The 27,354-nt window shown below is 43.3% G+C and overlaps 1 protein-coding gene across 1 annotated transcript; it reads right to left on the reverse strand.

Moving 5' to 3' along the window:
- Positions 1-2,193: 2,193 nt before the first annotated feature.
- Cdr2 (cerebellar degeneration-related protein 2) lies at positions 2,194-27,111 on the reverse strand. Its single transcript, NM_001025682.1, has 5 exons — positions 26,958-27,111; positions 13,804-13,916; positions 5,816-5,964; positions 5,415-5,576; positions 2,194-3,963 (listed from the first exon to the last, which is right to left on the reverse strand). The coding sequence occupies exons 1-5, from the start codon at positions 27,031-27,033 to the stop codon at positions 3,102-3,104; spliced, it is 1,362 nt and encodes a 453-aa protein (NP_001020853.1). The 5' UTR covers positions 27,034-27,111; the 3' UTR covers positions 2,194-3,101.
- Positions 27,112-27,354: the final 243 nt, after the last annotated feature.

Below are 27,354 nucleotides of genomic sequence, written 5' to 3' on the forward strand. Positions count from 1 at the left end.
TGCATTTGGGAGGCCAACCTGATCTACAGAGTTAAGTTCCAGGACAGCTTCGCAGGGGTGGGGTGGGGAGAGTGGGGGGGTACACAGAGAAACCCTGCCCTGTTTCAAAAAGCCAAACAAACACCTGACCTTAGACTGAAGAGATAGCTCAGCCATTACAAGCACCATCTGCTCTTCAGAGAACTGGTGCTCAATTCATAGCAATCATATGATGGCTCACAACTATGTTATTCTAGTTCTAGTCTAGGGATGACACATACCATCTCGTGATCTTAGGCACCAGAGGTACAGACATATACAGGCAAACACTCATACACAAAGTTTAAAATATAAAAATGAACAAAACTGACCTCCAAGGGTCTGGAGAGATGGTCAGGGCATTTATTGCTCTTGCAGAGGACCCAGGTTCTGTTTACAACACCCACATGATGGGACACTACAATGGGTCACAGAAGTTTTAGGAGATTCAGTGCCCTCTTCTGTCCTCTGGACACTGTGCATGCAAACACTCATATATGTAAAATAAATTTTTATTTGGGCACAGTGGCATGCATACCTTTAATTCTAGCATGCAGGAGACAGAGACAAATCAAGAGACCAATCAAGAAACAAGGTTATACATTTGTTTGGCAAGTTCAAAGTAAAATGAGCTATTGCAATCTTAACTGTGTAAGTATACTTCCTAAGCACTAATGCTCTCTAACAGACAAAGGAAAATACAAATGGCTAACAACAGGGACACCAACTCGTCCAGCAGTTGCACACACTTAGGAGGCAGAGGCTACATAAGAAGGACCTTAGGTACGTAAGACCAAGCTCCAGGCCAGCTAACGCTACAAGAGGACCCGTTTTTAAAACCAACAAACCACCACTACCAACAAAAAGCGCAAATACATCTCCAAAAGTAAAGCCAAAGAATATATAACTTTATTAGTGAAACAAATTAAGTCTAAGCTATCAGCTATCAGGTTTTCCTGCTATTGGTTTAACAATAGTAAACTGGATAGGCTCAGCAACAGCATGAGACCCTTTCTCAGAAAAATCCATTGACATAGCTATGAGAAACCGAGCATCCATCTAGTGGGGGAGCTGGAGAGATGGCTCAGCGGTTAAGAGCACTGACTGCTCTTCCAGAGGTCCTGAGTTCAAATCCCACTAGTCACATAGTGACTCACAACCATCTGTAATGGGATCTGATGCCATCTTCTGGTGTGTCTGACAGTGTACTCACATAAAATAAAACTTTTTAAAAAAGGAAAAAAACCAAAGAATGTTTAAAAAAACAATTCAAAAGCACATCTAATTTAGAATCAATACTCATCTTAACACTTAACTATTGTTATTTTGTGTCGATGTATGTGTGGGCCCATGGAGTGTCTTCCTTTACCCATTATTCTTAAAAAAAAAAAAAAAAAAAAAAAAAAAAGAACTGTGCTTGCGCATGCTCAAAGTCAGAAACATTGCAAACCCCTGTAGCTGGAGTTACAGGCAGTGGTGTGTTGCCTAATGTGGGTGCTGGGAACCAAACTCAGGTCCTCTTAACCAATAAACCATTGCTTGAGACATTGCTCCAGTCTTTACTCTTAAGAACAGTTTCTCCCTGAGCTTGGAGTTTATGGATTGGCTAAGGCCAGTGAGACCTTGGGATCTGCTGGTGTTTGCCTCCACAGTGGTGAGGTTGCATGTACATGCCCACCATGCTCCTATCTTTCACATGAGTGCTGTGGAATGCTCAGGTCTTAGTGCTTGTACAAGCACCTTACTCAACTGAACCATTGTCTTAGCCCAATAGTGAAACACTGAAAAGTTATTTTACCCATGATCAGAAGCTTTAACAATCAACTAGTTAAGTGCAATGAATTTAGAACTAAGCCAGACACTTCTGAAATAGTGAAAATAATTGTGGAAAATGTTTTTAATCATAATATTTAGCAACATAGGTAGAGTTTGTGTTAAGTTATACAATCCCAAGGATTTCTTGCTTAAAAACAAAAACAAGGGGTTGGGGATTTAGCTCAGTGGTAGAGCGCTTGCCTAACAAGCGCAAGGCCCTGGGTTCGGTCCCCAGCTCCGAAAAAAAGAAAAAAAGAAAAAAAAAACAAAAACCAAGGAGAAATCACTTCCAATTCCCTTGAGAAATACTGGGGAAAGCCAGCTGGTTTCAGCTGTAAACGAAAAACGACAGACAGTAGATCCATTGTTCACATTCATAGATAGCTTTATTTAGCCTTTAGAAAAATATATACATCAGAACCACGGTTCTCTTAAATATTTTTAAATTAAAAGTGTGCAAGTGAGAGGAAGATTGTTTCCACAGTCAGAACATCAATACTGTGTATGAAGGAGACGGGAATTCTGAAGGTCTGGAATGGTTAAGAACTAGGGAGGAGCAGCTCGTGGCTGCCAAGTGGCCAGTGCGGATCACACCCAAGAGACTGCTGTTTCCACCTGAAAACAGAATTACTATTACATGCCTAGCTTTGAGTAAAACAACTGAATGCTGGGCAGATACAAACAGGCATTGATTAAACCAAAATTTGCCATTTCAATTGGTATTAACTTGAATTTGGCTACATTAGGATCTGTCAGTCATCATTCAAGTGCTAGCAGATGCAATAAAACTTCAGGGGCCTAAGGAGCTTGTTAATGTCATCTACTTCAGATAAGTCTTGCTTTCTCAACGCTCTTCTGAACGACAGTGTTTGTGAGAAGTATTTTAGTTAGGCAGTTCTTGGGGTTCCAAGTAGTTTGAGAAGCTGAATATGAAAGCAACAGCAGCAGCCTTAGTTTTGTTCCAATCCTGCCCTTTACCCTACACTGTTAAGTACTTTAGCCTACTCCCAAGTACATGGATCTCCCTCTGCTAGTCCTGGGGCTTCTCCTGGAAATCAGTTTAATCAATGTTCCATCCAGAGGCCAGTCTATCGAGATTTCCTAGGACCTCGGACTCAACATTATCAGTCACCTCTTTTCCTGCTTTTGCCAACTAAGCAAAGCAACGAGGCAAGTGTCATCGGCAACATCAAGCTCTGGAGACTGCGCTTATGAGTCTGAAGGGGCATTGGGTGAGAGAGAACAGGCGGTTACAACTGGAGGTCTCATTACGAGTAAGGGGAGAGGGAGGGGTATTTTGTTCTCTGTTCATCTATTTCCTGCTTTGTTTTCTTGATGCAACTAAATATCTCCTTAAATAGTGCTTTGTATTCTGGAGGTGTAGTGGTGGGGGAACTGATGGGCTCTGGGCTTACAGGGGTGGGTTCCCAGCCACTGGCCCCGGCCTCAGACTGCGGGACCAGCCCTGTCAGGTCCCTCGTCAGTAGTCTGGAGGTCTGCACAGCCTTGTGTGACAGTGAGTCCTGCTCCTGCTGGCACTTCCTCAGGAGCTCTTCATACTTCACTTTCAGGGCGCTGTACTGAGTGTCCACTTCATGCAGAAGGGAGATGCCCCTCTGCTTCACAGCCTTCGCTCTCCTGATGCAAGTGTCCTCATGGTCCTTCACGATGTCATCCCCCGCCAGGCTGCTGAGCACCGTCTCACTGCTGCTGCGTTTGAGTGGTTTTCTATGTGCTTCTGGAGCAGCCAGGAACATTTCCTCCAGCAGACTCTGGCTGGGCTCCTTGAAAGGAACAAACAGGGAGTCGGGTACCAGCTTCTCAACGCCATTCACAAAAGGATGCTCTGCCTGCAGCATCTGCCGCATCTCGGCCACCTCTGCCTCCAACTCCTGTGCCCGGGCTCGGTAGGCATCTGTGGCACTCAGCTGCTGCTCCAGCTCGCTGTTCTCCTTCAGCACCACTTTATACTCTGCCTCCACGCTCACTCGCTTCTTCCTCTCTAGACTCAGCTGGGCCTGCAACATCGTCACTGCCTTTTTCAGGTGCTCGTTTTCTTCCTCATCAGGGCTTTGCTGGCTCTGCAAGGAAGTGATCTTCTCAGCAAACACGTGGTCATATACAAAGTGTCTGAGGAAACATGGAAATACAGAAAGGTCAACTGGCACTGCGAAGGAGGCTGCTTTTCAACTAAGTCTTTAAGAACCACGACATCAATTTTTAGCCCATTCCATTCTACAAGCAGTGGGTATATGACGCTACATAAGGCTGGCAAATTCTTTTTTTTTTTTGGTTCTTTTTTTCGGAGTTGGGGACCGAACCCAGGGCCTTGCGCTTCCTAGGTAAGCGCTCTACCACTGAGCTAAATCCCCAGCCCCAAGGCTGGCAAATTCTTGAAAGCAAACAAATACAGTTTTTGTGACTTTTTTCCCCCTAATATTAAAAGTAGTATAGAACACCCACTCCAAGACCAGCAGAATACAGCTGCTTACTGGGAAATATGGTGGGCAGAGATTCTCGTCACTAGTTGGAGGTCACTATCAGCTGGGTGGTGATCTTAAAACCTAGCGCTCACACCATTGGTTTGGACACTGTTGGTCTTCTGCCGGGACCTATGGAGTTTAAAATGTTTTCCATAATGTGAAACCAAGGTTGAGGAAACCAATGTTTGGACCTTAACCTCAGATCCACATCAGAACCACCGGGGCAGCTTTAGGTTCACACCTAGAAATTCTGACCTGAGGAGAGTTAGTGTTTGCCCTTGGAGAACATGGCCAGTGCTGGATGCACACATGTAATCTCAGCAGCACTTGGGACATCAGGAGTTTGAGGCCAGCTGGGCTGAATGAGACCTTATCTCAAAAGCCCCAAATCGCCATAAGTAATGTGAGAAAAAGCAAAGTGTGAGACGTACAAACTGGCCTCTGTCCTATTCAGTCTGGGGCAGCTCGCACCTATCTGTGTCTTGGTTATGGAGCATCGAGCTCTCCATTAAAATGAAGGGCTTGGGGGACACAGAGCATGTCCATTTTGGCCATCAATTCTGGATATCAACTGCAGTATAATAGGTGTTTAGTAAGCATTATTAAAGACTCAAAGTCAACACTATATATTACTTATTTCTTTAGGTGAAAATACTCCTTTTGTCTTTTGAGACAAGATCTCTGTATAGTCCTAACTGTCCTAGAACTTGCTATGTTTTGGACTAGAACTCACAGAGCCTGCCTCTGCTTCCTGAGTGCTGGAATTTGAGCTACCAAATCTAGCTTCTAGGTTCCATTTTTTCTTTCATTCTAAAGTGAAATACAACTCCCAAATCTGTACTACAATGGAAGTATTACTAATTTTAAACTAATATTTAACAAATTAAAATGAAAAAAAATAAAAACTGTTTTCATAAAATTACTGACACCCAGAAACGCTCCCTGATAGGTTTCTGGTCAGCAGCTCTGTCTAAACCACTGGTGGTTTAGCAGCTGAGGGGCGATCCTGGAAATGAAGCTTTCCATCTACTGTGATCTAGAACGTGTCATGACATGGCTGGTCCCAGTCTGCAAATCCACAGCAAGGCAGGCTCTTACTGGCGGAGGTCGTACAGCTCTTTCAGACAGGAGAAGCTTGGTGCTGGTCTCTCCTGGTCACATGCCTTCTGCCTCCCTCTTCCTTGGTTAGACTTCAGCTCCTCCACTTGGCTCTGGAGGTGATCAATGTTGGTTTGCAGGCATTCAATTGTTTCTGTCAAGCTGTGAATAAAACAGAAGCCAGTCACTGCTTGTCAAATTAAATTAAGATCAAAACCAATGAAGGGGATTAGGTGTGAGCCACTCAAACTTGGCTTTCTTAATTGGAAAGAACTTACAGTTAATCTTCCTTCTCCAGAAAAACCCCGTATCCTAGACTGCCCAAACCTTCTATAGGCACATTGTACTTCGAATTATACTAATTCCTTTGTAGACTGCCCCTGTAAGAGTTAGAAATTTACCTCAGGATTTTCTGCTGTGAGGCCTTGCTCTCAGCAACTAGCTTCTGGTTGGTTTCTTCCAGTTCTCTTGCTGTAACATCTAACTGCTCATAAACTTTTGCATGCTGCTCATTCATTTGCCGTAGAAGCTCCACCTGCTTGGTCAGGTACTATAAAAGAGGAGTGAGATCAGGTAACACAAACAGATAAGATAACCTGCATGCTTAACACCAATTCTCTGGTTCTCCAACACCAACTAATGCCAGGTGAGGGCTTAGGGCCTCCACCTGCAGGCTCAGCACCCTCCTGGCATGGTGATGTTTGCTAGTCCAGAAGCTCCCATAGCCTTGTTTTAGAGTTCTGTCAAAGGCTTCGGCAATTAAAGTTGATTGCTATCTGCCCACACTTCTCCTGGCTAGCTAATAATGTGGGCCATCCCTCATACTCTGGACAATAATGGTTTTACAAGACTTTTTAAGCCACGATTCAGGGACAAAGACCAAATGTGAATTTTTTTTACTCTACCAGTGTCATCAGCTTACTTAATGGAAAAGAGAATGCTAAACCCCAACAAAACTACCTGTTTTAATAATAAAAACAGCATAAGCTATTCTTGATGTGCTTAGCTCTATTAATTTAATGCTTTCCAAAACTCTTACGTTCCATGAGGCTAGACTAATTTTACAAACTATATGCTCGACATTCAGAAGGAAAACCCAAAATGAAATATGATAATCTCTCAAGAAAACTTGGAAAAACATGACAAAAATTTAAACACAATATTTTAACAGAGACTGGAGAGACGGTTCAGTGGTTGAGCACTTGTTCTTACAGAGAACATGAGGGCTCACTGGCAGCATCCGTTCAACAGTTTACCACCTGTCTTAGCGCCAGCTCCAGGGCACCTGGTCCTTCTAACTTCCGCAGGCATCAGGCACACACTTAAGTGCATATACACACATTCAGGCAAAACATTCATACAATAAAAATAATAAATCTGTTTAAAAAAGGTTAAAAAAAGTTTAACCAAAAGGAAAAAAGAAGGAAAAGCTTAAAGTAGAGGATTTTGATGGCTTTTTTTTTTTTTGCTTGAAAAACAAAAATCAACCCTTTTTTTCCTGAATGAGGCATTCAGACAAAAACTAGTGAAAAATACATTAATTTTACCAAATACTTAACATGTGAAAATCTTGTTATTCCTACTCTACAGGGATGCTACCGCTACTGTCCTTGCTCTCGAGACTTAGCAGGTATTTATTTTGGTCCCGCTAAGACTGCTTTCTGAAGATGGAGGATGAGGGAATAAGCGCCTCTTAACTCCACAGCTAGGTCACCGGGACACACTAAAGCGGAGCATCCACTCCAAACACAACACTCCCACTCCTCAGGACACAACGGGGGTGAGGGGAGGTGTTGAAATACAAGCATATGGTAGCAGACTAGACCTTACAAACACTCCTTGAACACAGCTCTTCAAGTACCATCAGAGCCAAGTGCCCTCTGTTTTTGAGAAAATGTCTGTTCTACATCCCAGCAGCGCTGGCTCCGACCTTTGGCCCTCCTGACTCAGCTTCCTAGTGCTGAGACTACAGGTATGCAACACTTGCACAGGAGTTCACAGTCTTCTTTCAAACAAACGGAGCTAACTGCGAAGTCTAAGAGTCTACAAGTTGCTCAGTCCCACAAGGCTGGGTGTTTCAGCTGGTTTTCTGTAGAGTTAGGTTCTGACACATGTATTGGCAGGTAAGTGTAAGCAGGCAAAAAAGAGCGAACCTTTCCTTCTTTTCCCATCGCCCTTATGTAAGTAAGCCTCCCACTCCCTTACGAAGACTTCCCATTCACAGCTGCCCACTGTTGGGCTAGTTGGACTACAGACTAAGTCATTACAATAAATTCCCTTATATAGAGAGATATTCCATAACTACTGTGACTCTAGAGAGCCCTGCCTAACGCATACGCCATAATGCAGAACAGTATATTCTTGGAGCAGGGATTAGATGGGAGGAAAAGGACTTCCATTTTCTAAGTGTGGTATCTTCCTGGACGACAAGTAGATAAAAACCAGTAAAGCTTTTGGGTTGGATTTTTCCAGTGCTGAAGATGTATGGCTCAGATTAAAGGCGTGTACCACTAACCCAGATCTAAGCTTTTCTTCAGTTGGAACTTGCTCTGTCTCAGGCTGGCCTTAAACTCAGAGATCTGCTTGTCTCTGTCTCCTGGGATTAAAGGCATGTACCACCTTGCCTGAGCCTAAGACTTCCATGGATACTAGGCCTTAAGATCCAAGTCAAAAGCATGCGTCATCCAACACTTACAGGATCAAAAGCCTGTGTCTTCTTCCAGCCTCAAGTTCTGGACCACAGGTGTGGCCTCCATTTCTGGATTGTCATTCATTCCAGATGTAGCCAAGTTGACAACCAGGAATATCAATCACAGTGTGTAAAATAAACTCCAAAGCTGCCTTCCTCTTAAGAGAACCACTCACTTGAGTATCTCTGATGTATACATATAAAAATGCACGTCTTACTCAGTTAAACTGGCCTCTCACATATGCATTTATTTACATGACGGGTAAGATACAGAGTCTAGTCTGGTGTCTGACAAATGATGAACGTGTTCAGGAAGCGGCAACTACTGTCATCTTTATCTAGAATTAGTTTTTAAACTTTGTCTATGCACTGCTAAGATTCACCTGAAAGACAACTGCAGGGACCTAGATGGTCTGTCCTCATTCCTACACACAAAATCCATTTGTCAGAGGACTTACTCTTGTCTACTCAGCACTGCCCCCATTCCTCTCAAGACAACAGAACAATCACCTCAATTCTTGACTGTCACTTTCTGGGAAGGAATGGTTACTGTTCTCTATACAGCCCACTTCTCACATATTTAGTAGGGATTAGCTAAATATCTATTTCAAGACCTCTGTTCACAGCAGCTATGTTCAGCACCACACTATGCAGAGTACAAATGTCAAGAAAGGTTGAGTTTTGAAAGCTTCTGTGATGGGTTTGGCTACAGACCTCCTGAGAAAAGCCTACTAACCACTAATTCCCACTTAGACTCCCTATTCCCATGGCCCCAATGTGACACTCAGAAACCTGAAGGAGAGATACTTATAATGCACACCACACACTGCATGGGTCCCCAAATTAAGTCTCTTTAAAAAAAACTGTCACCTTAGGCTTATGGCCAACACACAGGAAATAAGTCAACATGCAAATTGGCCGCTAAAACACCTACGGAAAGTGCCTCTTATTCATGATATAAAAACCTGTGATAAAAACACAATGAAGCCATTGAAGAACTTGTGATATCTTAGCCCGAGAGGACTTGGCTTTAAGGATAATCCAAGAATGCCAAGGAACTTGTTTTTCCACATGGTGGCAGTTTAGTTTAATTAAATTAAGCCAAAATTAATCAGAAAAGCCATTCAGTCTTCAATAATCAGTCACAGGGGGTGTCACCTGGTCAACAACTTCAAGAAAAACTACTGGCTTCGAAGTACATATGCAAGTTTACTGCAGGGACCTAGATGGTCTGTCCTCATTCCTACACACAAAATGCATTTGTCAGAGGACTTACTCTTGTATACTCAGCACTGCCCTCATTTAGAGCTTGGGCTCTAAATTATTATTTTTTTCCTTCACTTTGATAGATGGAAAAAGGTTATCTTTTCCACCATTTGTCTCAAAGTTCATACATAGACTCATTTTCTCAATTCAGAACCTGGGACACCATTGATATACTGAATAAGGGAAAAAGGATACAAGAAAAAAAAAAAAACCCAAAAACCAAAAACCAAAACCAAAACCACCAATGCAGGATGGGGGATGTGGGATTGGCAGCAAAGTAGACAAAAATGCCAACCTGTGACAAGAACATCAGGTTTAGCTGGTAAAGTGCTGGCCTGCAGACATGAGCACCTGAGTGCAGACCCTACAACTCATCCTTCAAAAGAAAAGGACCCGGGCACAATGGCACACAGCTTTAACCCCAACCCTGGGGAGACAAGACAAGCGGATCTCTGTGGGTGAGGTCAGCCTGGTCTACCTAGGGAGTCCCAGGCCAGCCATGGCTATATAAAGAGATCCTGTTTCAAAAAAACAGAACAAAAATGGAAATCTGGTTTCCCAGCAGTGTGAGTACCATCCTTTAATCAAGGACCACAGCCAAGTCTTTTAAATTTAGTGCAAAAATAACATTCAGTAACAGTGAAAAATAATTCCTAATAAATGATGAAAAGTATATTTCCCCCAATTACAGCAATATATTTACCATAGGACACACAGGGTTGGAAAGGAGGACTATGAAAATAAAGATCACATACTAAAAGCATACCGAGAGGGCTTTGGTGTGTATGTGTGTGTGGAGGACAGAGGCTGATCCTAGATGTCTGCTTTTAGTTTTTGGGACAGGGTCTCTCTCTGAACCTGAGTTCACCCACAGATACTGGTTGTTGGGATCCACCTGTCCCTGCTGCCACTGTATTACAGACACATGCCATCATACTTGGCTGCTTTATGGGTGGGTGCAGGGGATCCAAACTCGTGGTTTCATGTTTTCACGGCAACCACTTTACCAACTGAGCCTTTTCCCCGGCCCTCGCTTGCCAAGTTTTTAAGATCTACGGCCAACTAAATCAACACTTTTTTTTTTAATTAAGACTCTTCCACTACAAATATTTTGAAAAATCTATAATGATGTGATAATCACACAAGTCCAAAACATACCATTCCCATGATCTCGTCATCCCTCCAGAACACCCTGTACCAACACAATGCTAACATTTGTCACCGCTCCACAGTGAAGCAGACAGACCTGAGGTGACTTACATGGCTATTTGCAAATATAATCAAGGACCTACGCCTAAGTCTCTGAATATACAGGCCATTACTACTCCCTCCGCACATCTACAAGTCTCCAGAGGTAGAGTTAAGTGCTCAGAGCCTTTAAACTGCTCTCTAGCACCAAACAGGCTTGCAGTGCATTTACATACATGCGGGTAAACACTCGTACACAGCTGGGCTTTGTGTCAGAAGTTAGAGGCAGTTCAATCTCTGTGAGTTTGAGGCCAGCCTGGTCTACATAGTGAGTCCCAGAGAATCAGAACTCCATATTAAGACCCTGTCTTAAAACAATAAATTATACATAAAATATACATATTAAGTTAAAAAAAAAAAAAAAGCTGGCATGGCAGTGTCCACCTGTAATCCCAGTCCTGGGGGGAAAGACAAAAGATTCCCTGGGCTTACCTAAATTGTAAGCTCCAGGTTAAGTGAGAGACTTTTTGGAAAGCAATAGGGAAAAATACTTCACATCAGTCTTCGGTGCTGGCATATGTGCATGTGCACGTGTGTGCGCGCACACACACTCTTTTCCCCCCACCCCTCTGTTCCCAAGAAGGAATGAATGCTTTTTTTTTTTTTTTTGGTTCTTTTTTTCGGAGCTGGGGACCGAACCCAGGGCCTTGCGCTTCCTAGGCAAGCGCTCTACCACTGAGCTAAATCCCCAGCCCCGAAGGAATGAATTCTTGCAAAATGGGATGCTGTGAAGTAGAACCTTTATAGGTAAGTATAACTTCTGTTGGGACAGTGAAAGTGTCAAAGCAACATAGTAACAAGAACACATGGCTGCAGGAAAGATCAGGTCAAATCCCATTATCCCCCATAGCCTCTCTCTCCCATCCAGGACCTGAAAACAAACAAGCAACCAAGAGCTACTTTTCTCTGTACTTTTTAAGAACTTACATGTGCAGGGCGGCCACTGGCCACCAAGCCTGAGAACCTGTTTGATCCCTAGAACCCGAATAGGAGGAGGAGACTCTACAAGTTATCCTCTGACCTCCACAGGCATCCAGGGGTAGGGGTGCATGTGTGTGGTGTGTGCTGAAACAAGGCCTTATTCAGGCTGACTCTGAAATTAAGGTGAATAATAAATGTAACATAAAAATTGGGTCTTCAAATCAGTACTCAGACAAGCTACAGGCCTTTCTGTAGCCAGTAAAACCAATACTTTCAATAGCTTATTCAACTTTTTTAAAAAATGTGAGGGCCTGAGAGAAGGCTCAGCAGCTCAGAGCATTTGTTGTTACTCCAGAGGACCAGACTTCAACCCCAGTACCCAACATGTTGTCTCACAATTGTCTATAACCCCAGTTCCTTAGAATCTGATGCTCTCTTCTGGTTCCCATGGGCACAAGGCACACATATAATACATAAAAAAATATTCACACATAATATCTTCCAAATCATACTAAAACTTAAGCAATGTCTTTATTTTTGTGACAAAATCTCAACTACGTCGTCCTAGCTGACCTGGTGGCACCCACCATGCGGACCAGGTTGGCCTCCCTCCCAAGTGGAGGGAGTAAAGCCATGCTCTACCACTCCTGGCTCAGTGTACTTTAAAACAGACAACAGAAGTGTTCTAAATTTTCATTTACGGATCATCCGGGGTGTGTGCATGCCGTGGCACACATACGGAGTCAGAGGACAACCTGCAGCAGTTAGTTTTCTCCTCCCACTCCAGTTCCAAGGAAAGTCACCTTGATAGCCATTTTTAAACATCAAAAACAATACTTAACAAAACCACTGATCATTTTCATGATGACTGTTTGAAATGCACTAACGCCTTCGGAAGAATACTTGTATTATTAGGATCAGTCTTTGGAAGCTGTACATCATGGCACACACCTTTAGTCTTAGCACTTGGGAGGCAGACAGATCTCTGCAAATTTGAGCCAGCATGGTCTACAGATGAGTTCTAGGATAGCCAGGGCTACATGGTGAGACCCTGTCTCAATACCCCCGCCCCCCATGTTCTTCACAGTGAGTTTAGAGACTTCCTCCTATTGTTCTTACCAGTTGACCAGTATCCCTCATTCCCCACTCACTAGTTTGTTCCATAATGTTTTGAATTCATTTAGATCTCTCTGGGGGATAGAGTAAGTGCTAACCTTTCGGTTCTCAATCATAATTGTTTTTCTTTCTCTCTCTCTAAACTTTCAAGACAGGGTTTTTCTATGTTATCCTGGATGTCCTGAACTCACTTCTGTGGATCAGGCTGGTCTCAAACTCACAGGTCCACCTGCCTCTGCTTGGGTGTTGAAGATTAGAGGTGTGGGGAGTCGTAACTCAGGGACAGTGTGTGCATTTAGCACTCACAATCCACAGCAGCAAATGAAACCCAAGAAAATTTGCACAAGTCATTGCACTCACATGACATTCGAACAGGCTAACCCAGGGTGTCTGGGTGGGGTGTGGGTTACTGGGGTGGTAAGTGATTGGCTGATAACGTTTTCATTACTTATCTGAGTGTTGGCTGCACTGGTATGTTTACTTCACAAAAGTGAAGGAGGGACTGAAGGCAGGAGGGACTGAAACCAACCTGGATTGCAGAACAATACTTCCTGTCTCAAATAAATAAGCAAATAAATAACAAGAATTTTACTAATTCTTTAAGTTTAGGCCCAGGTAAGTTTAACAAACTATAAGATCAAACACTGCGTCACAACAAACCTCCTTACCTAACTCTAAATTTGGAATGGTGTTTAGTTGGAGGGAGCGGGTGCCACCAAAGGAGAGTATGCAGGGAATGTTAACAGTGTGGGCAGTTCTCTCCCCTGAGAATCGGGGTATGCACAAATCTTTGTATGTGTGCTGTTCTGCATGTTCATGCTTTTCTGAATACCTTCCATGTTGCATAACTCATTTTTAAAAGAAAAAAAAGTTAAAAAACTAGATATGACTTCATTTTGCTTTATATACTGGCATATATTAGATTGTTTACTTCTTGTACACTTTACCAAGGTTGAAGAGAAAACTATTTTTTTAATCAGAGCAGACTTACATACTAGGAAAACTTTCTTTAAAGTATCTTTGGTGGTTCAATTTCTCAAAACAGACTACTCGGAAGCTGAATACTATTTCTCAATGCTATTTAGCAGTCCATGACAAGAGCAGAGAGCAACACATCACAGAGAATGTACCTCTCGATGAGTAAATTACCTCAATTTCCTGTAACTGCTCCTGATTGGTTGTGTACATCTGCTGAAGAGAATCCTCCAACTCTGTGTTCCGATCCAGTAGCGTCTTTCCGAGTTCTGCAGCAAGTTGGAGATCTAGCACAATAAACAACAAACAGCAAATTCAGTGCGCTTACTTCAACATTTTATATAACCCAGTTCTTAAAATAAATGAAGCAAGTCCCAGCACATGCAAGTCAGATCAATAGAACACAGAATGCCCTAAAAGAAATCGGAGTCCTACTTAAAATTCAGTTGACCTGGGGCCTCCTAGCAGGTGAAGTAGTCTCTCATGCACCCTGTCAGACATGAATGACAGCAGCCTACTTGACAGAGATGTGGGCATTATTTCAGGAATGACCATTCAGTCTTACAGTTCTAAGATCATCATTTGGTAATACCATTATTCAAATCCTGACGTTCTGCTTTTGAGAGGAATTCTCTGAGCCAAAGACACGGGCCTCTGAGCAGACTCCAAAATTTCTAGCAAGCTACTGTGAACACAACTGTCAAAGCAAAGTTTGTTGTCTGGACTCTCTTCACTTTTTTTCTTTGAAGAGGTGTGTGTGTGTGTGTGTGTGTGTGTGTGTGTGTGTGTATGTCTATGAGAGTACATGTACTGAAGGTCAGACACATGCATTGGATCCTATGGAACTGGAGTTACATGTAGCTGTGAGCTACTGATGTGGGTGCCAAGAACCTAATCCAGGTCCTCCAGAAAAGCAGGACATACTCTTAATGACTGAGCTCTCCCTCTAACCCCCTATACCTAGATTCTCAAGGCAACCAAATATTAATGCAAGAAATGAAGAAGTACACCAGTGGTGAAGATACTTGTTTCACAAGTCTGTCTCTCCCCACCTCAATTCCTATCATATCTTTTTTGTTTTGTTTTTTCAAGACAGGGGTTTTCTGTGAGTCCTGACTGTCCTGAAACTTACTCTGCAGACCAGGCTGGCCTTGAACTCAAGAGAGATCTGCCTGTCTCTATCCTCTGAATGCTGGGATTAAAGGCATGTACCACTACCACCCAGACCTATCACAGCTTTTAAGCAAAGCAGCAATACAGTTTTGCTTCATGCTTCCTCCTTAAACATGGGGCCAGGATTCTATTTTATTCCACCCCCTCCCCTCTGCCCTGGCTGTCCTGGGAAGTCATAGCAATTCTCCCTCAGCTTCCTACATGCTAGGATTCCAAGTATGAGCCACCACATTTGGCTTCTCTATTTTAAAGCTTATTTGTCAATTGACTTCTTAGGCATATGTGTGAAGAAGACAGGTTTTGTTATATTACAATCCGAGGAATAGAAACTTAGTAATAATATATATATATATAAAAAAAAACCCTGACAGGATAGATAATCTCAAGAGACACCTATGCCCTGTCCCCCAAATAATTAAAATCTCCCTCGGAATCCCCTACCAGGGGAAAGGAAAGACTGTGTTCCACATAGTTCTGACTGACAACTTGTCAGTCCATCCTACAGGACAGACCAGAGCTGAAACAACGTAGGTAGGACCACACCTTGACCGGCACTGCTTAGTTATATAAACCTCCTGTCCTCTAGTCACCTACATCTCATGTTAGCAAGTCCTTAAATGGACATGGAGGTACAGTCATCAGGCCCCTCATATTTGTTCCTATTCTCAGTATAGCCATGTTGAATAAATCTTTTGTTTTCCACTATCATCTGTCTCTTTAGTGGTGTATTGAAGATAGGTGGCTGAGCTCTGGGGTTGCCAGAGCACAAAGCTTTTACTTTAAAAATCCCAGCAATTATATGTACCAGAGAATAGCCTTGTTGGGGCACCAGAGGAAGGGGAAGTCCTTGGTCCTGTCAAGGTTGGATCCCCAGTGCAGGGGAATATGGGGGAGGGGCAATAAGGGGGATGTATAGGGGGAATGCCTTTACGGGGGAGGAAAGCCCAGCAATTATGGTGACACAGGTCATTGAAACAATTATCTCTGTAGTGCATTTTATGGGTCAGCTCTATGATATATAGTGGGAAATGTCATGACCTCTAGGCTGAAAGGTCATGACCCAGACCTAACATTTTCTAGAACAGTGATTTTAAATGTTTATTTTTAGTTGTGTGTTTGTCTGTCTGTGTAGGTATGTATAAATGAGTGCAGAGGCCCACAGAGCCAGAGTTTGAATTACAGGTAGTTGTAGGCTGCCTCATGTGGGTGCTGGAAACTGAACTTTGGCTCTCTGAAAGAACAGTATGTACTGGTTGCTTTTGACACAGCTGGAGTTATCACAGAGGAGGAGCCTCCCTTGAGGAAATAAATGCCTCCATGAGATCCAGCTATAAGCCATTTTCTCAATTAGTGATCAAGGGGGGAGGACCTAGCCCATTGTGGGTGGTGCCATCCCTGGGCTGGTGGTCTTGGGTTCTATAAGAAAGCAAACTGAGCAAACCAGGGGAAGCAAGTCGTAAGTAACATCCCTCCATGGCCTCTGCACCAGCTCCTGCTTCCTGACCGCTTGAATTCTAGTCCTGACTTCCTTTGGTGATGAACAGCTACATGGAAGTGTAAGCTGAATAAACCCTTTCCTCTCCAACTTGCTTCTTGGTCATGATTTTGTGTATGTGTGGAAATACAAACCCTGACTAAGACACAGTACATGCTCTTAACTGCTGAGCCATCTTCCTAGCTCCCAGACAGCGATTGTAAAGGTCTCTAAACTTAACTGTCTTGTTTTGAGAAACAACTGTTCCGTTAATATCATATTATAAATATCAAAAGTAATAATACAGAACAGTCTTTCCAAGCTAAGCTGCAATTGGTTTAAAGATGTTTGTTGGTACAAACTCTGGCTACAAGAGCAGACTGGGTGAAGCTCCTACTTTGTTGACTTTCCTAAGTTACTAGGGGAAGCTACAGAGCACATAAACACTAAGTCTTCAAACGTGATAGCACCATCGCCATCCAAATGGTGCTTTGACAATTCTTTGACAACTGTATTCACACGCACACACACATGGATACGTATATATTCAGCAAGATCAGATTACGATATTGGGGAATATAAGTAGTTCAGGTTTTATTGCTTACAGCCTATGGGAGAAAGCGCACAATAGCATATAAAACAGAGAGCACCAGGTACTTGAGATCATGTAAAGCAAGGAAGGTGTATGGGGGAGTTTGGATGAGAGAGGCTAAACCACAGGTCATGCTATAATAAGGATGTGAAGAAACTGAGGAAGTATACATCTGAGGGAACAGAATACCAGGCAGAGGCAAGGCAAGTAAAAAGTCCCTGGGAGGAATCTGAGTGAAGCTATTAAGGAGGCCATGTTGAAGCAGAGTAGGACATGGAGAGTAAATCAGAGGGACTCCAAGGCAGGCCAGCTTGGGTAGGACTAAACAAGAGATCAAGCACTGCTTTTTATTCAAAGTAGGTGGAGAGACTAGGGAGGCTTGGCAGGTTGATTCTGACTGCCACACAAATGAGACACACGGAATGAGACCAAGATAGAGCACCGTGAGAGGACACTGTAAGCAGGAGTGAGAAAAAGGATGGTGGCTCAGATACTGGCGATGCAGATACTGGCGATGGAGAAAAGGAACAAACTTCAACATGACTACAAAGTAAAAGCTGAAAGGATTTATTTATTAATTTGATACTGAATATAGGGGCAAAAGGTTAAATTATGCAAGGAGGAATCTAATTTTAGCTATGGCTTGAAAGATGGGAAGTCATCATGGAAGAGCCAGGAAATTACTTATCATATTCTATAACCTGGCAAACAGCCAGTAGGAAGAAAGCAAGAAAAGGGAGTGGAGTGAGTTGAAATGGGAGAAGCAGCCAAAGAGCAATCGTGTAAGATGTTACAAGCCACGGCAGAGACATTTTACATATTTTTTTTTTTTAATTTTTATATGAGTACACTGTAGCTGTCTTCAGACACACCAAAAGAGGGCATCTGATCCCATTACAGATGGTTGTGAGCCACCATGTGGTTGCTGGGATTTGAACTCAGGACCTCTGGAAGAGCAGTCAGTGCTCTTAACCACTGAGCCATCTCACCAGCCCCAGAGACATTTTAAATTGTATTCTATGTGATGGTAAATTACTTCAACTACTGGAATACAAATATGTATCACGAAATATAGTAATACCCATCCAACAACATAATTATCATTGTGCTGGTTTTCCCTCACCAAAAAAGGAGGAGGGAGAATGAAGCAACAAACCTGCTGTCCATCAGTGTCCACATACTTTTCTTGTGTATCTTGATTATGTGTTTACCTTCCCCCAACTCTTCCCAGATCCTCCCCAGGATTGGAGAGGAGCAAAAGGAGGAGATACGAGGAGAAACAATGAACACTAAAGGCCATTTGGAAATCCATGTGAAAATCTACTATAGAAGCTTAAACACACACACACACACACACACGCACGCACGCACGCACGCACGCACACGCACACACACACACACACACACACACACACACACACACAGAGTGGGGGGAGGGAGGGACATATATGGAGTCACCAAATAATAGGAGAAACAATGCCCCAACTAGACATGCCACCAAGTAAAACCCCCAGTGCCAAGCTTGGGTTGAATCTTGTTGAGTAATTGACCAAACGGTTCCCTGGAAGCCCCCAAACATCACAACCTATTGGTTGCTTTCCACAACCTAATGCTAAGGCACTACTGGTGAAGGTAACACTTAAAAGAGTTTCATTATTGAACCCTAGTAGAGCTGGTACCTGACTAGAAGCTCTACCCCAATGACCCTGTGGCGCTGGAAGGTACTTTGGACATTAATTACCTGGCTACAAACCCTGTGACTTACAACAGTGACTTGCTTGCAAGATATTCTGGTGCAATAAATATGAGCACAATGTTATGGGAGCCAACCACTTTTTATATTATTACTAATAGTTTTAAGATCCATTCCATGACCTAGAACCTATACCTTACACTGCTAAAGTGTGTCACTGTGGGCCTGTCCACCAGCCCTTTTCCCCGAAATTACCACTCTGAGACTTCTTAACTATGAATACTGGCCTAAAGCTTTGGCTTGTTCCCCGACTAGCTCATAACTTAATTGCCCATTTATTCTATCTAAGTCCCACTACATGGTTACCTCTCCTCAGCATTAGGGGCGAACCTCCATGTCTGACTTTCCTAGAGTTCTCTCTCTCCTGCATGTTCCACCTACTGATACTGCCTCAGCTCATTGGCCATAGGCTTTTATTGACAGGTGATGCTTCCACACAGTATGTAAATATTCTCTCTACAAAAGTGGCCAAAACCCTGAGACTACTGGGCTAAGGGCCTGAGAAGAAACTTAACAATGTTCTCTCTTGAAATGAAGGTCCCACTGTTGACCAGGCTGATTTCTAATTGAAAACCTTCTTGTTCATCCTGCCAAGCAGCCGAGGTTAAACTATGTGTACCACACATCCAGCATAGTCACCTTAAAAATTTATCACTATTCAAAAATGAAACTGTATTGATAATTACTAAATGTGTTCTCTTAAAATTTTAATAATATTAAAAATATCTATTACTGTTATTACATATAGGCCAGTAAAGAGGTCAATCAATTCCATCTTGTATTCACAAGCTAAAACTTTTTACCAATAACTGAAAGCATTTAAGAGACATTAATCTTGGGGCTTGGAGCCTTAGCTCAACCAGGAACCAGGGTGCCTTTACCAGTCTCACAGTATACTACTCAGCCATTAAAAACAAGGACATTATGAATTTTGTGGGCAAATGGGTAGAACTAGAAAATATCATCCTGAGTGAAGTAACCCAGACCCAAAAGGCCATACACAGTATGTAGTAACTTATAAGTGGATATTAAATAAAATGTACAGGATAACCATGCTATATAAGTCACAGACACAAAGAAGCCACGAGACAATGTGGCACACTGGAGGACGGTTGCATCTTTCACAGAAGGGTAAATAGTTATTAGAGGTTTTCTCTGAGTATCCCTGACTGTTCTGGAAGTCACTTCGAAGACTTGGGGATCTGTGTGCCTCTGCCTGCTGTGTGCTAAAATCAAAGTTGTGCACCAAAAGAAGCTTGACTTATTTCCATTTTATAGACACCTTTGAATGACAGTATCAATCACTGAACCTGAAATTAATAAATCCAGCTAGATTGCTGAGCCAAGGATCTCCTGAGATTTATTTATTTTCTCTACCATTTCTGAGGTGACAGATTATGTTGAAGTCTGTCATACCCATCTGTAATGGATATTTCTGGTTGTCAACTTGACTATATGTGGAATGAGCTACAATCTAGAATTGGAGAGCTCACATGTGATCCAGATCTTGAGGCTGGAAGACACAAGTTTCTGACCTGGAGATTTTGAGGCATTGTGGCTATGGAAAGGATAGGCCCAGGCAAGAGAGTACGTCTTTAAACCTATGGAGATCTCTGAGTTCAAGGTCAATCTGGTAGTACACACCTTTAATCTGGGCCACACCTTCTGCTGGAGACCTACATAAGGACGTTGGAAGCAGAAAGATTCTCTCTCCTTCGCCATTTACTTGCCAGCACATCTCTTGGAAGCTACTTCTACAGAAGAGCAGCTGAAACAACCAGCTTTGTGGGACTGAGCAGCTACTAGACTCTTTGGACTTCCCATTCATAGCTGACCATTGTTGGGGAGTTGGACTACAATAAGTCATCATAATAAATACCCTCAATATAGAAAGGCAATAAAAAAGAGAGAGATTAATCTTGGTATGTTTTCATGGATATAAAACCTAGCTTTTTCAGATGAGACAACCAGAAGGACAAAACTATTAAAGTACTCAACCAATACACATAGAAACTAAAGGTTCTAACTCATGTCCCAGGACTCTTCATCACCTACATCTGCAGTGTTTTCTTCTTCCATCACTAGAGCCTTGCCCACATAAGACAAGTGCTCTAAAGTAACCTCCCTAACCACCTCCCCCTTATCCCTTCATACAGAGTCTCATTACATAACTCAGGCTGTCTTAAATTCAATCTTTCTGCCTCACATCATCAGAGCTGGAATTACAAACATGCCCCCCCCCCCTCCTGCCATGCCAGACTTCAAAGTAGATTGTTTTTCTCCCTTCTTCAATGCTGGGGCTCAAACCCTGGGCTCTGTTACATTTTAAGCAAGCACTTAACCACTGAACTAAATGCTCAAACCCATGTCTGCATAGTTTCAAGGCTGAAGAGAAGTATGTCCTCTTTAAGGGGGAGATTATAACGCTCTCTAGTCTAGCTAGGGCTTTAGTCACTTGTGAGTGACGGTGCGGAGAAATGAAGAGTTCAGACATTCGGGTGTTTCTGGCTGGCTCATCCAATGAAAGAACATCTCCACCCAGCCAAATTACTAGCTTTTTTTCACTGAACCAAAAAGAATTATAAACGAACATGGTGAAGGACTGACACCTATAATCCCAGCACTTTGTAGGCAGAAACAGGATTGCCACGAGTTCGAAGCCACACAGATAGTCATGTATGTATGTATGTATGTATGTATGTATGCATGCATGCATGCCAGCCACATGGTAGTAAGCAAAACTGTCTAGGGAGCAAAAGGGACCAATAGGGCAAGGGAGGACTAAAGGGTGGATGGCAGATAAAAGGGAACAGTCTCATCATGCACTGTTTTCTCATGAGAATGTTTGTACACAACACAGTACCATATGCAATGAACACACATAATGGAAAATATAAATAAAAAACAATTCTCACAAAATAAAGGTCATTTCTCACTAATTTCAAAAAAATAAAACCAAACTAAGCCAATTGAATCTACAAAAACTTTTGAGCTGAAACGTCTTCAGAACCAAGACCTGAGTTCCTCACTTCCATTCAGTTATAAACTGCTTATGCCAGTTACAACAGACGGTAGCATGTTTCCTGCTACTGTAGAGGTAGAGTCTCTCTCTCTCTCTCTCTCTCTCTCTCTCTCTCTCTCTCTCTCTCTCTCTCTCTCCCCCTCCCTCCCTCCCTTCCCCTCCCTCTCCGCTTCCCATTAGCCAACAACAAATAAAAATTTGAGACCCATCTTCATCTCAGTCCTAGGTTGCAGTTAAACAGAGTCTGCCCCAGGCTCAGTCGTAACCTGAAGCTTCAGTCTCTTGAATATTTCATGGAATGTTTAGAACTCTAGCAAGTCAAAGCGTAACTACAAGAATACATCCATGAGGTCACACTGTATAATAGGGCATGACTTCATCTGTTGGTGTAAAGACACCCTCCAGTCTTTAAAACACATCATTTCCTGTTGTGTAGCATCTGGCCTCCATAACCAAAAAGAGCCAAAAGCTGGCAGGAAGCCCGAGAAGCGTTTCTAAGTAATTGGTGGAGGGAACAGGAGAATGCTGAATGTCCTTTAATTTTACTTTTTAATTAACGCACAAAAGGAAAGGAAATCTTACACTTCCAGAGCTTTGCACACCTGTTTATCTATTACAATAAAGATTTCCATTGTCTTTTCTAAATCCTACTGAACTGGCCTGGCTTAGGCAGTCACTATAAATATCATAGACTTAAATGTATCAGTGATCTATATGTCTGATACTCTTTTTATTAACCAGTCTTGGCATGTAAAGTGTTTTCTTTAATGCTAGGGACCTCACACACAAAAGCAAGGGCTCGACCACTGAACGCATCCTGAGCCCCATCATGCTCTAGTTTCAGCGCAGGCTGTTAGCTTTAAGTAATAGTCTCTCAGTCGTGCACTGGGGCGATAGTAGCTGACTGCTACTTTCTTTTTAAGAGCTTTCTTTCAGAACTTATTACAGTCCTTTTATTTTACTTGTTTCTTAAACTTGGGACAAATAAAAAAGCTGAGGATGTTATTCTATTAGTTGTATCTGCAGCAGTAATTCAGTAACACGAAGGCTGAAAGCTTTTCCCATTACAAAGTCAAATGTGTCACCTGGTGACACTCCTACACAATGTCTGCTGCCGACATTACTATAATTGAGCGCATGCACACGAAACCTCAACACAAACATACAAAACCCCAATAGTGTCAGTTTTAATGATCCTCTAAACAATGATTCAGCAATTAAGTACACATTAGAAATTCAGGAATGAGCTCATTCTGAAATTTAGAAAGACCTACTCATCTTGGAAAGGAATTTCAGCATTCCTTTAAACTGCGACTTCATTTGGTGATCTATACACCTGCAACCCAAGCCCTTGTTCTAAAGCTTGCAAAGCTCCACCAGTGACAACTGCACTGGCAGTTGGTTTACAGGAAAGCCAGTCTTTGAAGCCTTTCCACCTTGTTCTTGGGGGCACTTTTCAAAGCAAGTGCCATCATCACCTATACAGAAGGCTCCTGCTGTCCCAGAAAAGACTGTGCCCAGAGATTACTGGCAGTATTCTTAGTGTGCCAACTCAGTTCTCTAACAAAAGTCTCCTCACCAAAGCATCTCTGGCCTCTGCGCAGCTTTACATGTAACAAGATATGAATAGGAGGGGTTGGGGATTTAGCTCAGTGGTAGAGCGCTTGCCTAGGAAGCGCAAGGCCCTGGGTTCGGTCCCCAGCTCCGGAGAAAAGAAGCAAAAAAAAAAAAAAAAAAAAAAAAAAAAAAATGAATAGAAGACCAGAGTTGACTGAGGTAAGAATGTTTTTGTTATTCTGACTAGAAAGGAAGGACCTAACAAAGTTTAACACAGTTGCCTATTTAAATAGTGGCAGCTAGTACTAGATAAAAAAATGTAATATTCGTAATGCTTTAGAGAAAAAAAATTTTTAAAGACATGTTCTCATTATATAGCCTTGGCTAGCCTAGAGCTTGCTATGTAGACCAGGCCGGCCTTGAATTCAGATTCACCTGGAAAGGTGTGCGCCATCATACCTGCCACTATGTTCAGCTGGATTTTCTTTTCTTTTTCCTTTTTTGGTAAGTTGTTTTATGAAGCAGGCCTAGGCTGGAGAGATGGCTCAGAGGTTAAGTGCACTTGCTGCTCTTGCAGAGGACCTAGGTTCAGTTCCCAGCATCTATATGGTGGATTACTTGCCTACAACTCCAGTTCCAGAGGATCAGACATCATCTTCTACTATACATACATACATACACACAAACATACATATAAAGGAAAATAAAAAAAAAATGAAAATAAAATGTTGCTAAAAGGACAAAGAAAGGCATTTGCCTTCCAAGCCCAGGGATCAGCGTTTGATCCTGGGAACTATGTAAAGGTGGTAGAGATCTGCCTCCACGAAGTTGTTCTATGACCTCCACAGGTTACGAGGCATGCAACTTGCTTCCAACACACAATAATTAATATACTGAAGAAAAACCAAGCACAGCAATCTCATCATTCAGTTGACTGAGGCAGGGAGTTTGCTTTGAGTTTGAGGTTGCCTGAGTTACACACCAAGACCTGATCTCAGAAAGTAAATAAGAACTGGTGAGATGGTTCAGTGGGTAAGAGCACTGGCCATTAAGCCTGATAACCTGAGCTCAGCTGCGAGGACCCACACGGAGAAACAAGAGAAGGGACTCCCACAAGTCTTCCTCTGACTTCCACATACACTCTGGCTGGTTGCGTGTCAATATGACACACAGTATAGTACTATCATCAGAGAGAGAGAGACAAAATTGAGAAATAACTCCACAAGATTGGATTGTACATAAGCCTGTAGGGTTTTTTCCTTAATTAGTGACTGGTGTGGGAGGGCCCAGCCTATTGTAAATATTTTTGTAAAGCATTTTAGGCCATGTATCCAATATGAATCTACTACATAAGTTAATAAAGGTCATGCAGAACACATGATAAACGACTAGAGTTCCTTAATCTGCACAGAGAAAGAGCTGTTCCCAAACTACTTAGCAGCAAATGCCAAGGGTGTACATTTACTAGCATCTCCAGATGTCTCTGGTGAGTAGATTCATGAATAGCACACAGAGTGAGAGCCCTTCCTCTCTAATAGCTGGCTACAGCAAGTGGTGTCACTGCCTACATTAATACCTAGGTTAGAAAAAACAGTATGCTCTTGAGAAACAATTGTAAACTCTGTTCAAAGGTAGATCTAAGCTGGCTCTGTGGTACACTGCTTACCTACCATGCATTGAGGCCCTGGCCTCAATCCCAGCACACCATATACGCAAAACTGTTTAACATATAAGGCAGCAAAATTGGGGGAACAGATGCTCAAATGAGCAGCCGTCATTCTTTCAGGGGCATATTAATGAGCTAACAGGATTTCATATCTTCCATTTGTACTTTATATGTTTATGATACGGAAGCCATGGCAAAGTCCACTGTGATAACAGATGTAAAAACCTTTGGAAAGTACACAAGAAACCCCAAATGCAAATCAGTAGTAAATTAGCCCAGAGGTTAGGGTTTGTTCAGACTTGTGACACCTTCATCTAGATCAGAAGTTAAGAATTCCACAAACAGCCCCAAACATATTTTGTTTACCACTCAGTAGACTGAGATACTACAACTGTCTGTTCCTGATAACCTCCTGTGGAGGGGGATTTGGCTGATGGGTGGACCAGGGCACTGGAGAGCTGTTGTGTGACAGCTTCAGTTCAGGCCAACAAATACTAAATTAAGTTTCTATTATGATGTGTTATATATGATGTTAGATATGGGAGACCGGTCTGTTCTTGAAGGTTTTGCATTCTTCTTTAATATGGTAAAGAAGAATCTCTTGCTTGGGTTATAGGAACTGCTTTCATATAATAAAATGTTGCAATCTCACCGTGGTTGCTTCAGTCCTCAAGTATCAAAGCAGGTCATCAATCCTTACGGGACCAGTGTGAAGTAGGCTAAATGTCTAACAAACTTGTCTTCTGGACACAGAGAAATGTGACAGCGAACTGGCACTGTAGCTGCTAGGCAGCTTCAATTATAGTAGTACAGGATCTGTTTGGGCTTAGGTCATTTGCACATTAAGAAATCAAGACAGACAGAAACTTTAAAAAAAAAAAAGCAAATTACCACCTCTCCAAAAAGCTACCTGTTTTCCTTTTCTACTTTCTAAGTACGGGTCATTCAAGCTCAAAACTACCCCCGTCCCCCACCGCCCCTGTCAGATTCACTGGTGTTTAACAGCCAACTCAAAAAGATATTAATTTTCACGAAAAGTTTGGAGTGGGAATAATTACACAGAATAGCACAAGCAGGATGCTTGAAAGGATTCCCGAGGACCCCTCTGTATGGTGGTTAAGAATGTCTACTCTGGAGTCTACAGTGAATACCTAGTCTCCCCGACAATATCCACTTCAGCCTGAGGTAACTATTGCAGCACCTGGTGCTATTGGGGGAATTAAAGGAGTCTAGCAGGGTGTTAAGGGTTTATCGGTGTCCTCAAACACAAAATCCTACTATGAATGTGGAAGAAAATGGGCCACTGGATTCAGACTGGGGACACTCTTGACATTGTCTCTGGAGATGTCCAAGGAAGGATTATTTTTCATTGAAAATCCGAATGCAAAGATAAGGACATGATAGAGCTGCCCTCAAATAATTTCATCTAGCCTCTGATGAATGATGGCTAAGTAATAAATTAAAACACACACACAGAGTTTAACACTAGGTAGGTTATAAATTGGGATGCTAAGATCTGAAGTGTCTACAGACTCCTCATTTCAAGTGTGTGTGGCATCAAAAATACTCGCTCCCATATTCGGCTTTGGGGAATCCACTTAAATCTTTTAGCTTCTGCTTTCTGGAAAACGGGATAACAAAAAATTATTCCCACAGAGTGATGGCGCGGGTACCGCACAGCAGTACTGCCCCCCCACCACCTGCAGCGGCTTGCAGAGTCTGCGGACCATGAAAGGCGAAGTGGGGCGGGCAGGGCAGCACGACCCGGAGCCAGGTCAGCAGCTCACTTCTAGAGCAAGTCAAGCTGGTTCACCCCTGCCCACCTCAGAAGTCCACTAAGGGGATGGATCCGCTCATCCTCCGCAAGCGCTTTCTTAAAGCGCCAAGCATCAGCCAGGGTGGCGCATCCGCAGGGCCGTGGGCCGCGCGCGCTTATACTCTGAGGTCGGGATGGGCGGATCCGTTGCCAGGTGAGCGCGAGAAGCCCCTGGCCGCGCATCCCAAACCTCCAGCCTAAGGAACTTTCTAGCACTTTCCACACCTGCCACCCCCGGATTCCCACCCCCAACCTCCCAGCGACCTCGCCCTCACCTTGCTGGAGGTCCCGGTGGTCATACCAGGGCTCATCCTCTATCTCGAACTCCTCCACAAGGTTATCTGCCAGCATGTCGCCGGGGACGTCCGGGGGCAGCGGGCTTTGCCGCCGCCCTGCCGTTTCGGCCGCTGCCCCGGGCTCTCCCCCGACCCCGCCACCCTCAGCCAGAGCCACCCTCGGGCGGGACGCGCCGGTCCCGCTGCAGCTCCCGCCGCCGTCCCGCGCCGCCCAACGGCCCGCGCCCCAGCGAGCGCGCCCCGGGTGGCGCCGGGAGCCGGCTCCTCAAGCCCGCTGCCCGGCCCAACGTGGCACTTTGGCAGAACCCTCCCAAGCCGGGGAGACGATTCAAACCCGGGAGGCGCCTTGACCAATCACGAATGAGCCGCTTGTAGA

The sequence above is a fragment of the Rattus norvegicus genome, chromosome 1, assembly GCF_021556685.1.
Source record: "Rattus norvegicus strain SHRSP/BbbUtx chromosome 1, alternate assembly SHRSP_T2T, whole genome shotgun sequence".
Lineage (NCBI taxonomy): Eukaryota > Metazoa > Chordata > Mammalia > Rodentia > Muridae > Rattus > Rattus norvegicus.